The sequence below is a fragment of the Haliotis cracherodii genome, unplaced genomic scaffold (assembly GCF_022045235.1).
Source record: "Haliotis cracherodii isolate W230 unplaced genomic scaffold, xgHalCrac1.p SCAF_1, whole genome shotgun sequence".
In the NCBI taxonomy this organism is placed as follows: Eukaryota; Metazoa; Mollusca; class Gastropoda; order Lepetellida; family Haliotidae; genus Haliotis; species Haliotis cracherodii.
The window spans coordinates 38712230-38725858 of NW_027266264.1; the positions used below are offsets into that span (position 1 = coordinate 38712230).

A 13629-nucleotide genomic window follows, 5' to 3' on the forward strand; every position below is an offset into this window, starting at 1 on the left:
GTGTCATGGTGATGTGTGAGTGTATGTGTTATGGTTATGTGTGAGTGTATGTGTAATGGTGATGTGTGAGTGTATGTGTTATGTGATGTGTGAGTTTATGTGTTTGTGTTATGGTGATGTGTGAGTGTATATGTATGTGTTATGTGATGTTTGAGTGTATGTGTTTGTGTTATGTGATGTGTGAGTGTATGTGTTATGGTGATGTGTGAGTGTATGTGTTATGTTGATGTGGGTGTTGATGTGGGTGGGTATGTGTTTGTGGTATGTGATGTGTGAGTGTATGTGTTATGGTGATGTGTGAGTGTTTGTGTTATATGATGTGTGTGTGTATATGTTTGTGTTATGTGATATGTGAGTGTATGTGTTATGTTGATGTGTGAGTGTATGTGTTATGTTGATGTGGGTGGGTATGTGTTTGTGTTATGGTGATGTGTGAGTGTTTGTGTTATGGTGATGTGTGAGTGTATGTGTTTGTGCTATGGTGATGAGAGTGGGTATGCGTTTGTGTTATGGTGATGTGTGAGTGTATGTGTTTGTGCTATGGTGATGTGTGAGTGTATGTGTTTGTGCTATGGTGATGAGAGTGGGTATGCGTTGTGAGTTATATGTTGATTTGAGTGGCTGTATATTCAGAGACTGAAATCTTTGACTGTGGAAAGATATCAAATTGCTATAAACATCATGTGCCAGAGTATTAGTATGAGAATGTGTCGAATTGCAGATTTACCTAGCCTGTCTGATGGCAAGGCCCACCCTTTTGATGAGTGTGTCCGCCGCGTGGAGCGAGGGTCACGCATCGTGACTGTGGTCCCTGAGGCCACCAAGCTGGTGCTGCAGATGCCGAGGGGTAACCTGGAGGTCATACACCCCAGAGCTCTTGTACTGTCAGCTGTTCGCAAGTATCTTGATAGGTACACACATTCCTGAGAAGTCATTATCTCAAACAGTGTCTGTGGATGTCGTTTTTCATGATGTGAAAATGTGGATTGTCATTTTGAGTATGATTGTAATTATTTGGTGATTCAGTCTAATCAGACTGTTCCCTATCACATTGAATTTCCTGGGCCCCTTTCTACAAAGCAACCTCATATAATATTTACAGGTTGCAGTGAAATACCATTAGGATATTGCTGTATGAAGCAACGCTCTCACTCGCTCGCTCACAAATGGGTGAAGGCTCTTCTGATTTACAACTGATTTGATATGTTTCAATGAAAATATTTGTTGTTATCTTATCCTTCAATACATGTAGAAAACATGACTGGAAAGTCATACATTAGGGAAACTGTTCCCGAACAAGTTCTAAACTGTTCGACTGAACACAAACGTCCACACTTCACATGATCACCCAGTCCATACGCCTGTCTTCTGTTTTTCACAATTTTTGCCAAAGTCAACTTGGACAGTTGTGGGCTCATTAATCTGTATAGGGTTGTTGGTTTGTTCACTGATCTTGGTTTGTCTTTCTATTGGTATGTGATAAAGTATTTTTTCACATGCTGGTGTACTTTGAACACTAATGTGAAGCATGTGGCTGGATTTCCCACCATTTTGGACTGAACGTTGTTGGTCCAATCTTGTTCGTGATGGCTCTAGACATAGCAGGAGGTAAGCACGTGCTTTTCACACATACTTCAGTGCATTATTATGTACTGTGAATGTCATGCTGATCAGGTTCATGTTTCCATGCCTTATTTCAGCCTGGTTTCCAACACAACATTTTAACATTGTTAATGTTATTCTGTTGTATACATATTCCTTTGGGCGGCCATTTGGTAAAAAAGTACAAAGTTGAAAAATAGTACAAAAGTAGGCAATAAAGGTCAAATGTTACAAATAAAGAACTAAATGTTACTAATAAAGGTCAAAATACCAAACAAACAGACGCCAGTTGAAATAAAGGTCAAAAGTACATAATATTAATTGTCCAATTTTACGAAAAGATATCATAAGAAAAAAAAGAACAATGTGTATGAAAGAACGTCAGTGAGCACGAAAGGATGTTAACAATAAAGAACGTCAGTGAGCACAAAAGGATGTTGACAATATAGAACACAGATGTCCCTGCAATTTGTAAAAAAAATCAGAGTTTAATTGGCTTGTTCCACCGTGTATATGATAACTGCATGCCCAGGTGCACGATGTATTACATCATTCCTCGTGCACTCACCGTCTGACGTCACATATATACATATATCTACATGTATGTATAATGTATAATGTACACATTGTGTATATACATGTTGCGTTTTAGCATCATCACCGGTCAAGGGCCTTTTCATAAATACAGTAAACTGTTCGCTTCGGCATTCATGTTTGCTTATTTTCTTAAACATTTTAAAACGATTCTAAATCCATTTGATATATATTTTTGATGTTCAGATATTAGGCAGCATTTTTATTATACTCAGTTTGCGAAAAGCTGTTAAATAAAACAAATTCTCACACAATGTTTTCTTTTCAGATGTTATGACAATGTGTGTCTGAAACAGGACACAGTATCATAGCACCCTCATGTTGCACCAAGCATGAACAGTTATTAGATCATTGTAGATTAATCCTAGTTTAGCGTTAAATGAATGTTTATTGAAGATTGTATACAAAATGCAAGTACTACTTAGGCAGATGTCGATTACACAGTATACTGGCGTTCTTTACTGTCAATGTCCTTTCGTGCTCACTGACGTTCTTTATTGTAAACATACTTTTGTGCTCACCGACGTTCTTTCGTACACATTGTTCTTTCTTTTCTTATGACGTCTTTTCGTAACATTTGATATATTGATATATTAATATTGCATACTTTTGACCTTTATTTCAACTTTGTATTTGTTTAACCGGCGTCTGTTCGTTTTGTATTTTGACCTGTATCAGCAAAATTTAGCTCTTTATTTGTAATATTTGACCTTTATTGCGTACTTTTGTCCTTTTTTTCAACTTTGAATTTTTTTATCAAATGGCTGCCCAGATATTCCTACTTGTGTCAGCTATGTTGGCATTATAAAACCTTATTGAAAAGGGTGTGCTTTGTGAATTCTGTGACACCCACATCGACACCCACATCCACGGTGTTGGACTCTTGGTTTCATGGTCTATAAGCCATATTTGATGGAGGGTTTGGAAATCTTACAAGATCATGGCGGAATTGATACCGCCTATGTTCTCTACCCCTAAGACCTGGGTGAGATGCAGCCTGACCAGACCATTGTTTTACAGTGACATCTTTGGATTCTATTGTAAAAAAGTTTATTGATAAGTTCTGAGCCTCACATCGAAGGAATTCTGTATTAATGAAATATTTTGTTGTGGAAATTACATGATGACGTTGAGGTATATATTCAAATGAGCACATGGTTTCGCTGTGACATGTAAGTTAATAAGCAGGGGTCAGTGACCTTCGACAAATGGACTAACTTGAGGAATGTGCAGGGATCTAGTATTTGCAGAAAACAGGCACATGATGTGGCGGGAATGAAACACCCCCAAGCTAGCAAGGCAGAGTTGCCTCCAGAGTGGCTCTCCATGGCAACTGTACTATAGTAGTATAGGTAATGGGGGTTCTGGCTCACTTCCACTGGAGCCGGATTTATTACCTATACTGCTACTACAGGTAGCATTTTTTATGTGTAAATGACTATGTGATTCAACGATAGTCATGAGATTCAGCTAAATTGACTCCAGCTCATCACCACCTGGAGTCTATGATATACATTTTTATAGGTAATGGGGGTTCTGGCTCACTTCCACTGGAGCCGGATTCATATACCTATACTGCTACTACAGATGGAATTTTTTATGCCAAAATGATTATGCGATTCAACGATAGTCATGAGTTGTATTAAACGAAACATCAATATTAATTAATTATGAATAAAATTTACTATAGCCCACGAGGATATTGGAAAGGTATAGGAGCAATAAAAAAATTAGCCACCGCGGCTAAGGTATCTAAAGATGTAGCCAAGGATTGGTTAAAGAAACAAGCGTTGTGGCAAATATATTTACCGGCACCGCGTTATATACCGAGGAAGAAGTTTGATATTTTTACGACGAATGAAGTTCATCAGGCTGACCTCTTGTTTCTTCCCCACGATTAGGTAAAATGCAAAATGTATAAATACGCTTTAACAGTAGTGGATGTGGCTAGTCGATACAAAGAGGCTGAACCATTAACCTCGAAAGATTCAACAGAAGTAGCTAATGCACTGAGTCGCATATATAAACGTGGACCACTAAAATGGCCTAAGCTATTTCAAGCAGATCCCGGTCGCGAGTTTATGGGATCGGTAACTAAACTGTTAACAAAGCACGATGTCAAAATCGTCCGTGGTGAAAGAGAGGCCCACCGTAGTCAAGCTATCGTTGAAAGATTTAACAGGACATTAGCGGAACGTTTGTTTGGCTATCAGTATGGGATCGAAATGAAATCCGAGTGATTGAGATCAACCGAATGGGTGACACGATTATCAGCCGTTGTATCAGCGCTGAATAATGAAGTAACGAGATTAATAGGGAAGAAACCATCCGATGCGATTAAAATGAAATCTGTGACTTCCGAATCTTCAGCACCGAGGAAAGGCAAAGAACGAAAACTTCCGGATAGAGTAAGGGTAAGATATTTATACCAGCCCGGTGAACTCGAGGGAGGCCTATGTCGCGCAACCGATCCCATATGGTCCCTTAAGACGTATAACATTAGTCAATTGGTTACAAAAGAAGGAGAGCCTATTCTTTATTATCTTCAAGATGGACCGGGTAGGGCATTTGTACGAGAAGAGTTGTTCATAGTTCCCGATGGTACGGTATTACCACCATAACCATAAGCATAGGTAGTTACACCATCATTATCAATCCATCTCTTTGTATCTAAGGGGGATAATGATGTCTTGTTCATTCTTAATCCATATATCCTATGATCGTAACTTCTTAAAGAGTTCATCTCGTGTTTGAACGTTCTACCGTTGAATAATGATTCTTTATACTGTTCGTGTTTGATATGCTTTTTTACAACATACTTCTTAACACCCTTGGCTTTTCTTATCTCTCCATTATCGGACTTTTTTATAGAATACATCTTAGGTCTTAATCCTACATACTCCGCTATAGGAGTCCCAGCACATTCATCCTTCATCTTACCTAATACCTTTTTATTTACTACGCTGTGCAGTGGATTATCTTTTGGGTAATCGCTCGTGTCGTACATATCAATTCTTTCTGCCATATCTTTATACACATCCTCGGTTTGTATTTCCATCAACAAAGAATCTGTGTCGGTATATAACACCTCGCATCTATCGCCGTATTGCTTCTTAAGTTCGTTGTAATAAAAGTCATACATTAAGTGTTTTGACAAGTCGAGAATACTCATACCGACGTACACCGGTCTGTTGAATTTTATATTACTCTTCTGCATATGCAACACGGCTAAGTCGTTATCGAATATCTTGCTTCTGTTAAAAGCCGGACTGGCTATAAGTTTCCTGAGTCTTTCTTCCTCATTAGATCTGACTAATTTAACATCAACACGCTTCCTTAGATTCTCCATAGTTTTACCAAATACCGAGTTATTCATGAGCTTATATAGATTCTTTTCGAAATCGCTGGTAGCTATCTTTCTTAAATCTGTGTTCAACCTTATATAGGGCTACATCCAAGGGCTTTGATCAAACTTTAGAACTCTGTGTATTTTCTTAAGTTACATACCTAACGATAGATATAACTGGAGATTTCTGTAGTGAACTATATATTTTGTCTTATCCATCAAATTTGGTACAAGTTTTTCTACGTTAGCTAACCTACTATTACCCATCAAGGAGTGTTGATATTCCGACATCCAGTCTTTATTAACCATTAATCTTTCGGGAGCTAGCGGATAACTGTTATGGTCTTTATTTAAGGAATTTGGATATTCCAAGTCAACTTCTAGTATGTACCCTTTATTCTCATCATTATTATGGATATCGATATCATAGACCCATTCAAAACCACCCGTGGGTAAAGGTTGACTCATAGCCCATCCGTACAAATTGTTAGCGTCGAGATATAATATATGCGTGTCGGGTTTACTCGGATCGTATCCTTCCACTAATTTATTATTAGCCTTAGAATACCTTTTCGCTGCCATCGCTATACCCCCTCTTAATCCTTTCTCAATAAACAAGTGCATATCGTAATCTGTGAGTAGTTTTAGTTCTACGCCGGTCTTCTTCAACAATGCATCCCACGATAGTCCGGGACTGGAATAGTACCATGCCGGGTCCAAGCCGTATTGTTTTAAACACGTCTTTCTAAATATCTCGAATATATCGGCGAGTAACAGTACATCGGTTTTTAAGTACAGATCGTGATAATCACCTAAATTCTTACAACCTAATTTATCCCAGACCGTCAGAGCGTGTTCATAATCGGCATCTGTTATTCTAGATTCTGTTAAGTTACTATAGAATGATTCGAGGGGTGGTAATTCAGTTTCTTCGAATCTAGACCAATCATCCATATATTCGTAAGGATATACACCTTTTCTCAGCAACAAATGACGAGTTATCTTATCGGTATATTTATTTGTTCTCGCGAAGTCATCGGGATTGTTCGCATTAGCTAAATTGTCCAGGGAAGATAACAGAAACTGTACGGAGTCTATGAATCTAAGCCCCTTACTTTGCTTTATTCTAGATTTCCCATCCTTGTCCCTATAATGTATAGGTTTAGTCAACGAGAACGATATGTATTTTTCCATATTGTTAGGAATGCACGTTAAACCGCCGTCGGTCTTTGAGATAGCTTGCATAATGAGATGTGAATCATATCCTCTAAGGTTATGAAACACAACGGGGATGGGTATTGTTTGAGCATTCATTTTTAGTTTCAAGTTACACTCGTTATGCGCGGCTCCCCGATAATTACCCGTGACGTGACAATGATCTCTTACGGAATCCCCATCCAGGGGTTTATTACAAACGTGACAACTCGTTGACTTCTTGTGGGCCCTCCAATCATCTATCGTCATACGCATGGGTTTCTTACACGATAATTTTTCCCTGATTATTCTCTCTTCATTTTGTAGATATTCTAGGAACTTTCCCGCTGCATCGGGACCTCTGTAAATCACGGGAGTATTTGTTTTCCCATCATACCTTACAACTATATATCCAAACCCACAAGGAATATGTTCTTGAGTTTTGTACGTAAAACTACTACCTTGCTTATTATCTTGGTTGTTATTTTCTATGGGTTTGATAAGCGCTTCGAAGTCGGCGTAAATTACGTACGGTACTGGCATTTGATTACAATAATGTTCAAATTTTAATATATTTTTTCCCTCTTTAGGCATATCGATCCTGATAGCAGTCTGTCCAACACCTCTACAGTCTTCTTTATGCACTTCTAATAGATCTGGGGCGGTCGGGTAGCCTAGTGGTTAAAGTGTTCGCTCGTCACGCCGAAGACCCGGGTTCGATTCCCGACATGGGTACAATGTGTGAAGCCCATTTCTGGTGACCCCCGCCGTGATATTGCTGGAATATTGCTAAAAGCGGCGTAAAACCATACTCACTCACTCACTCACTTCTAATAGATGTTGTCTGCTGTACCCATGCAGGCATCTTTCGCAGAAATATTTCTTTTCCTTATGTTTTGTTTGATCGTATAGCACCCTGTTTCAACTCTTTATCCACGTATAATGATATTTTCCATCTTTTTGGATCAAAAATGAATTGATTCTGGGGATATGTTCCGGAGCGGAGCTTATCCTGTGTACAACAATTCCTTTAGAATGTCCGAAAACATTTATAGCTAAATTATTTTGCTTTTCCACCTTATCAATTTGTGATATTGGTGTAGGTTTGTCTATACCATCGAAGTTGAGTCCATCGTTTTGGGGATAGCTAGAAGGTCTATACGGGTTTTTTGTCTACGGGGAACAATGCAGATCTTATCATCATTCTTAAACAATCATCGGATTTATTTTTTACGTTAATTATGGCTTTTTTCTTCTTATAATACGGGGGTAAATCTATATAAGATCCACCTTTGAAAGGCATATAATTCGCTATATCTAAATATAAACTATCGATTTTATCCACACCCCAACCCGAACCTCTATTAGTCCAGCGTTCTAAAGTTTCCTGTATCCTCTGAATTGATGTATCTAATGATGCGTTTATAGTATCGGATTCGGTTATAACTTCTTGATTGCTACGGAAATATGGTTCGGTATATTCGACGCTATCGTCTGTGTTACTTTTACTCAATGACATTTTAATCGTCAGCTGGTATTTTATACTATGTAAATCATCTAACTCCTCGTTAATTTTACTCGATATGATGGGCTTAATATCATTAACATCCATGTTGGAATTAATATCCATCTTCCAACCTCTTAGATATTTACCAACGCCGGCGGATATGGGTACAAATATTAATTCTTGTTGTTGTTGATTAACATTATCATCATCATTATCATCAACATCATTATTATTATCTAGTAAAGCGATCAATTCAGCTCTTCTCATTCGAGAATAACCTCTCAGCCCACTGTTTCTCGCTCGAGCTTTGAGTTCTCTAACAGTCTGGGGTTTGTTGTATTCCAAACCGAGTAAGGTAATCAATTCAGCTTTTCTCATACGAGAATATCCACGTAGACCACGTTGCTTTGCCATAGCCTTCAACTCTCTGACAAAAACCATTGTGGTTGAATGGTATATGCAAAATGAGACAAATGTCTAATTGGTTGTTTTCATATATCTAAATACGTATTCTCCCCAACCTATTCCTCTCATTGATGTAATCTCTCTTCCTAGCATAAATAATCTGATTCCTGACCCTATCAGCACCGTGTTTCTTACATAAACAATAACGACCTTTGACCCCTATCCCGCATTCTGAACACGTATAGTTTATGTGTCCACGCTTGATGTAATAATTGTGTATACCGCAGTAAATATCAACACAGCGTCGGTTACATAGAGTCGTCTTCCCCATGAGTGTAAACTTGCAGTTATTCATGGTTATACATCTATCATATCATTTGTCTAAATGCAAATCACAGCTACACTGGTGAGATATTGATTAGGCTATTTATAGATCATGGTTTATGCATAGCCACAGCTGTGACTGCGTAGCTATTGTATAGCTGAAAATCAATACAGCAGTCAATCCCATAATCGGAAATGTGACCTCGCGGTTCTTTTGTTCCTCTGACGGTGTATAAAACTGACTCATTGTTGGTCTCGGTATTGGGTCGAGTTTTTTCCCATAAACGAGGTAGTATTTGTGCATGGCAGATTCGACATCCTTAAAGCTCTGCACGCTAACGTCGAACCCATTCGACAGAGGTGTCCATCCCCGTGCATCTGATGTCGAACCCATTCGACAGGCGAATAGCATAACAACACCCCAAAATAAAACTCGCCATATCTATTTACCAAGAAGGCTTTGCGTAACATTTAAATTACGTATGACATGCATAAATGCTCAGCTTGCTCAATATCAAAACGTTCAGTCATTTATTTACCTCAAAAAGAAAATATCGCGAGTTAAAAAAGTTTCGGCCAAACTTCTCGGCACACATCTACCAGGAACGGCCATTGTTGACTTTTGGCACTTCACGTTGAGCGGCATGCAGTCCGATATTTTCTTTATAATTTCATCATTTTTCCTATTCGATCATAATTTTTTGTTTGCTGACGAAAGGAAAACACTCATGTTCCATTATTTCTAAAAATTAGCAACTTTCGGTGTAATTAATTGTAAACAAAAACAATCTGAATCGTAACATCATCGATTGGATGGAACTTGTACGATCATGGCAACGGCGGTAAACAAACAACTCCACATGCATAGTTATCCCGTTAGACTATTACAATCATTTTGTTACATCTAACTTAATTTTCTAGAATTATTGACACGCATGTATAAATCTTTGTAAAAAGAATTTCATTTTTAAAGAGTTTGCAAATGATTTCGTTTGATAAACTTTCCGACACATTGCCAAGCCGACAAACGTCAGCGATACGTTTGGGCGTGGCCTAACTCGCGATTTGTTGAGTCGAACAAAGTCAACAAACACTGCGAAAAATGACAAATATTGGCTGATACGCAAAATCTGAACTGATATACATTCTAGGTAAACCATTCAATAGCAAAATAATGCATTTTACGAGAAATAATCAAAATACTTGCAATTTTAGCTATCATTTCTGAAACCGGAAGCACGTACCGCATGTGACACATGGAAGCAAAATATGCAAAAGTTGGTAAGCTATCATAAAGAAATTCCGAAATAGATTCCAATTCAAAAGAAAATACATAATTTACTATTTTTCGTCAACTATTTACTATTTATTGATCTGGAGAGCAGTCTTCACTCTTATTTGTTTCATATTTCTTCGTGATTGTCGCCATAAAATGTGTAAGTCTAAATCCGAAACCGTAATGGATTTCACGCTCGATGATTTTAATTTTAAAATATTTTCTATAAACGAGCGCAACGGAGAGCGATCCAACGTATTGATATGCCATAATAATAACATAATATTGTTATTTGTCTAACATTACAAAAAGAACAATTTAAATATTAAAGATGTTGTTGAAAACTTTCTGAGAACCTCCCGTCCTCTGAACCGATAACATTTTGGTACACAACGAGGTAGTGTAAATATATATAGATTCTAGGCTCCTATTTATATATATGTGTGATTTTGTACCCAAAACAAATTAAATTGTACCCAAAATACTTTGTGAATTTGTACCTAAGAAAATAAGACAATAGATCTATAATTATATTTATGTTTTAATGTAGATGAACAGAACACATAATAAAATATTTCATCAAGTTCCAAATATGATTATGACTGTGATCCTTGAAATTGATTGTTTAGTTTTGAGAGAAAACTGACGTATTGTCACTGAAGGAGAGGCCAGTTAAGTTGGTTAAACCTAAGTTAGAATGAATTGTTTTGATAGGAAAGTGATATTATGTTAAGTTTAAGACACCAAATTAATGTATATCTTTGAAATAATTCTAGGTAGATCTACAAAATCACATACCCATTTGGGTAACAAATTACTAGAAATTTTGGGTACAAAAGTCACCACTGTACATTTCAACTGATTTTCGTGAATCAATGGGATAAAAAAAATTCGTCTGAATGATTCCTTTTCTCATTTTTTAAGACAAGAAATTGTTTTACATAACAAAACAGGCAGATCTACACGGATCACGTTTAGTCCTAAAAATGTGAAAAATATGGACACCTCAGAAATGAGGGCTTATAAGGTTATAATTCTACCTAACTAGTCACATGGTTTGACTTAGATCTAGGTCTATCTAAGAAAAGTCCTTATGAAAAAAAAATTTTAATTTTTTTTATGACACTTACATTTCTGGCACTTAGACAAAGAGTATTCAAGGAAAGACAGATATGTTTTTGAATGTAAATATGACTTTCCTTTATAATTCTTTTTTCATGATGACAGGGGAACTTTTATACACACCAGCTGAGGAAGTTGTGATACTGTGATTGCATACAAAGAAAAAACAGTTTGGAAGCAGTACCTGTATGTATAAAATAGACCATATAAGGTGAACAAAAGTAATGGATTGGCTGACTGGAAAAAATACACCTGGCAAGGGTAAACATGTACACAGGCATGTTTCTTTTCATTCCAACCAGAAGACTGAGATAGCATTTTCTAAGAAACCTATGGCAAACTTACCAGCTTATGTGCCACCATGGTTCTTGTGATTAAACAAACAAAAATGTCATGTACTGTTACTGTATTTAAATTAAATTAATTCCTATTAAATTATATATCAGAATTGTTTTATTTGGAAACAAACCACATAATGCACAAAATTAATGTCCATATGAGTTTAGTATGTATATGTTAAGGATCTGATTTAATCATTATTCATGGAATACTAAAATTAAAATGATGACATCAGAGAGTTACTTATTCACATAGTTGATTTTCAGAGTGCAAGATAATAATTGTTGAATAAATATGTTTAAACTAAAGATAATAATTGAAGTTTGATCAGTTACACTGTGCTGATGCAAAGACTAATATTTACTGTCCCCACACACCATCATTGTGGGAAAAATAACTATTAAATATAACTTAAAATTTTAAAACCTGTAAAAAGCTGTAAATAATTAAACAATTACAAATCTATCATCAATGCGCAATCATGGTGGTCTTCATTTTTTGGGAATAAATTTAGAAATCCTTCGTGAAACTGTTCTAAAATCATGCTAGAATCTATGAATGTATTCCCGAAAGGAAAACTATCCTAAATGTAATGTGGAACTAACACCGAAAATATGTACGTAGAATTTTATTGCTTATATATACCCTATCATTTTCAGCAACGCGGGGATGTTATTTTGAAACACGTTTTGTCAAGCCCATTTTCGCGCACCTGTTGTTGAGGGTGATCTTGCTGATCGACGATATCCATAGACGTATTACGTGGGATACACTTGTTGTAGTGAAACTTATCAGCATGTACATCGCAGAAATATGAATCATGTCCCATTTATATTCACAACATTGAATGGTGATTCTTAGATATCAACAGAAGTTCAAATAAAAGATACCGAGAAACTTGCATGTGGCATGTTGATTTATCGTCTACCGTTTCCGGGTCACGGGAGCATGCAAGGTAAAACGGATTAACTAATACGCGAATTATATCGTCAAAGTCACATTTATATTTCATGTTAGTGGTGATTACTGATACTGTGTATCGACTTATATTTTTGCTGTATGTGATAGGCGAACTATTTCAAAATTTACTGTAATTGTTTTGTTTCGAAAGCTTATCAGCAGACTAACCCTGTCTGTGACATCACATCCGGTGACCTTTGCACTAATTGAAATAGTGCTGTCAGAATTCACGATCTTTATTTTCATTTTTCTCTCGTCATATTTATTGGAATATGACGAATAAAACATTCTTCGATTGAGAAGATCGTCAACTTTCGCCAAGTTATATTTATAAAGGCAATGTAAACTTTGTTGATATTAAAATAGCAATAAGTTATGCGGAGGTCGGGCGAAGCGCGCCATGTTTGATTTTAGGACGTCTACTAGCATCATGACACGGGTTGTATATTTTTGTATATCGTAAATATTCAACCAAAACGCTTGAAATTAGGATTAGTGAATATTTATAAGTCATTTAATGTTTCCTGCAAATTTTATAACATGACACGTCAGATTAACCCGAATATTCGTATTTCTGCAACCGACATGATGACCTCGAAAATTAAGTTATTTTTCTGTTTAACGTTTAGATAATAAATTCACTGAAATGGTTCATAATTTACCATCGCGCTGATATATGCCGATTATAAATCCCGAATTTTTACTCAATTAAAATTATGATATCGGAGATATGATTATTGAAATCAATTTGCAAAAATGTTACGATATTAGAGGGTTCCTAGCATGAAATGCAAACCACCTTCAATAACGCAATTCAGGTAAGTTCAAGAAAATTAACAAATTTTGTGTTCGCTTTGGTCTTAACCTTGGTATGATTGAAAACACCAGGATATTTTTATATAGAATTGTGTAGTTTTCTATCAGGAATAAATGTGCAAAATATTTCTTCAATTGGCCCTT

The 13629-nt window shown here is 36.6% G+C and overlaps 1 protein-coding gene across 1 annotated transcript in view; it reads left to right on the plus strand.

The window, feature by feature from the left end:
• LOC139477634 (elongator complex protein 1-like) overlaps positions 1 to 13629 on the plus strand; it is an 80134-nt gene that overhangs the window by 30085 nt on the left and 36420 nt on the right. The window contains exon 18 of the mRNA XM_071260032.1: positions 722 to 911. Coding sequence (XP_071116133.1) covers positions 722 to 911 — 190 coding nt within the window. The remainder of the gene's footprint in view (positions 1 to 721; positions 912 to 13629) is intronic.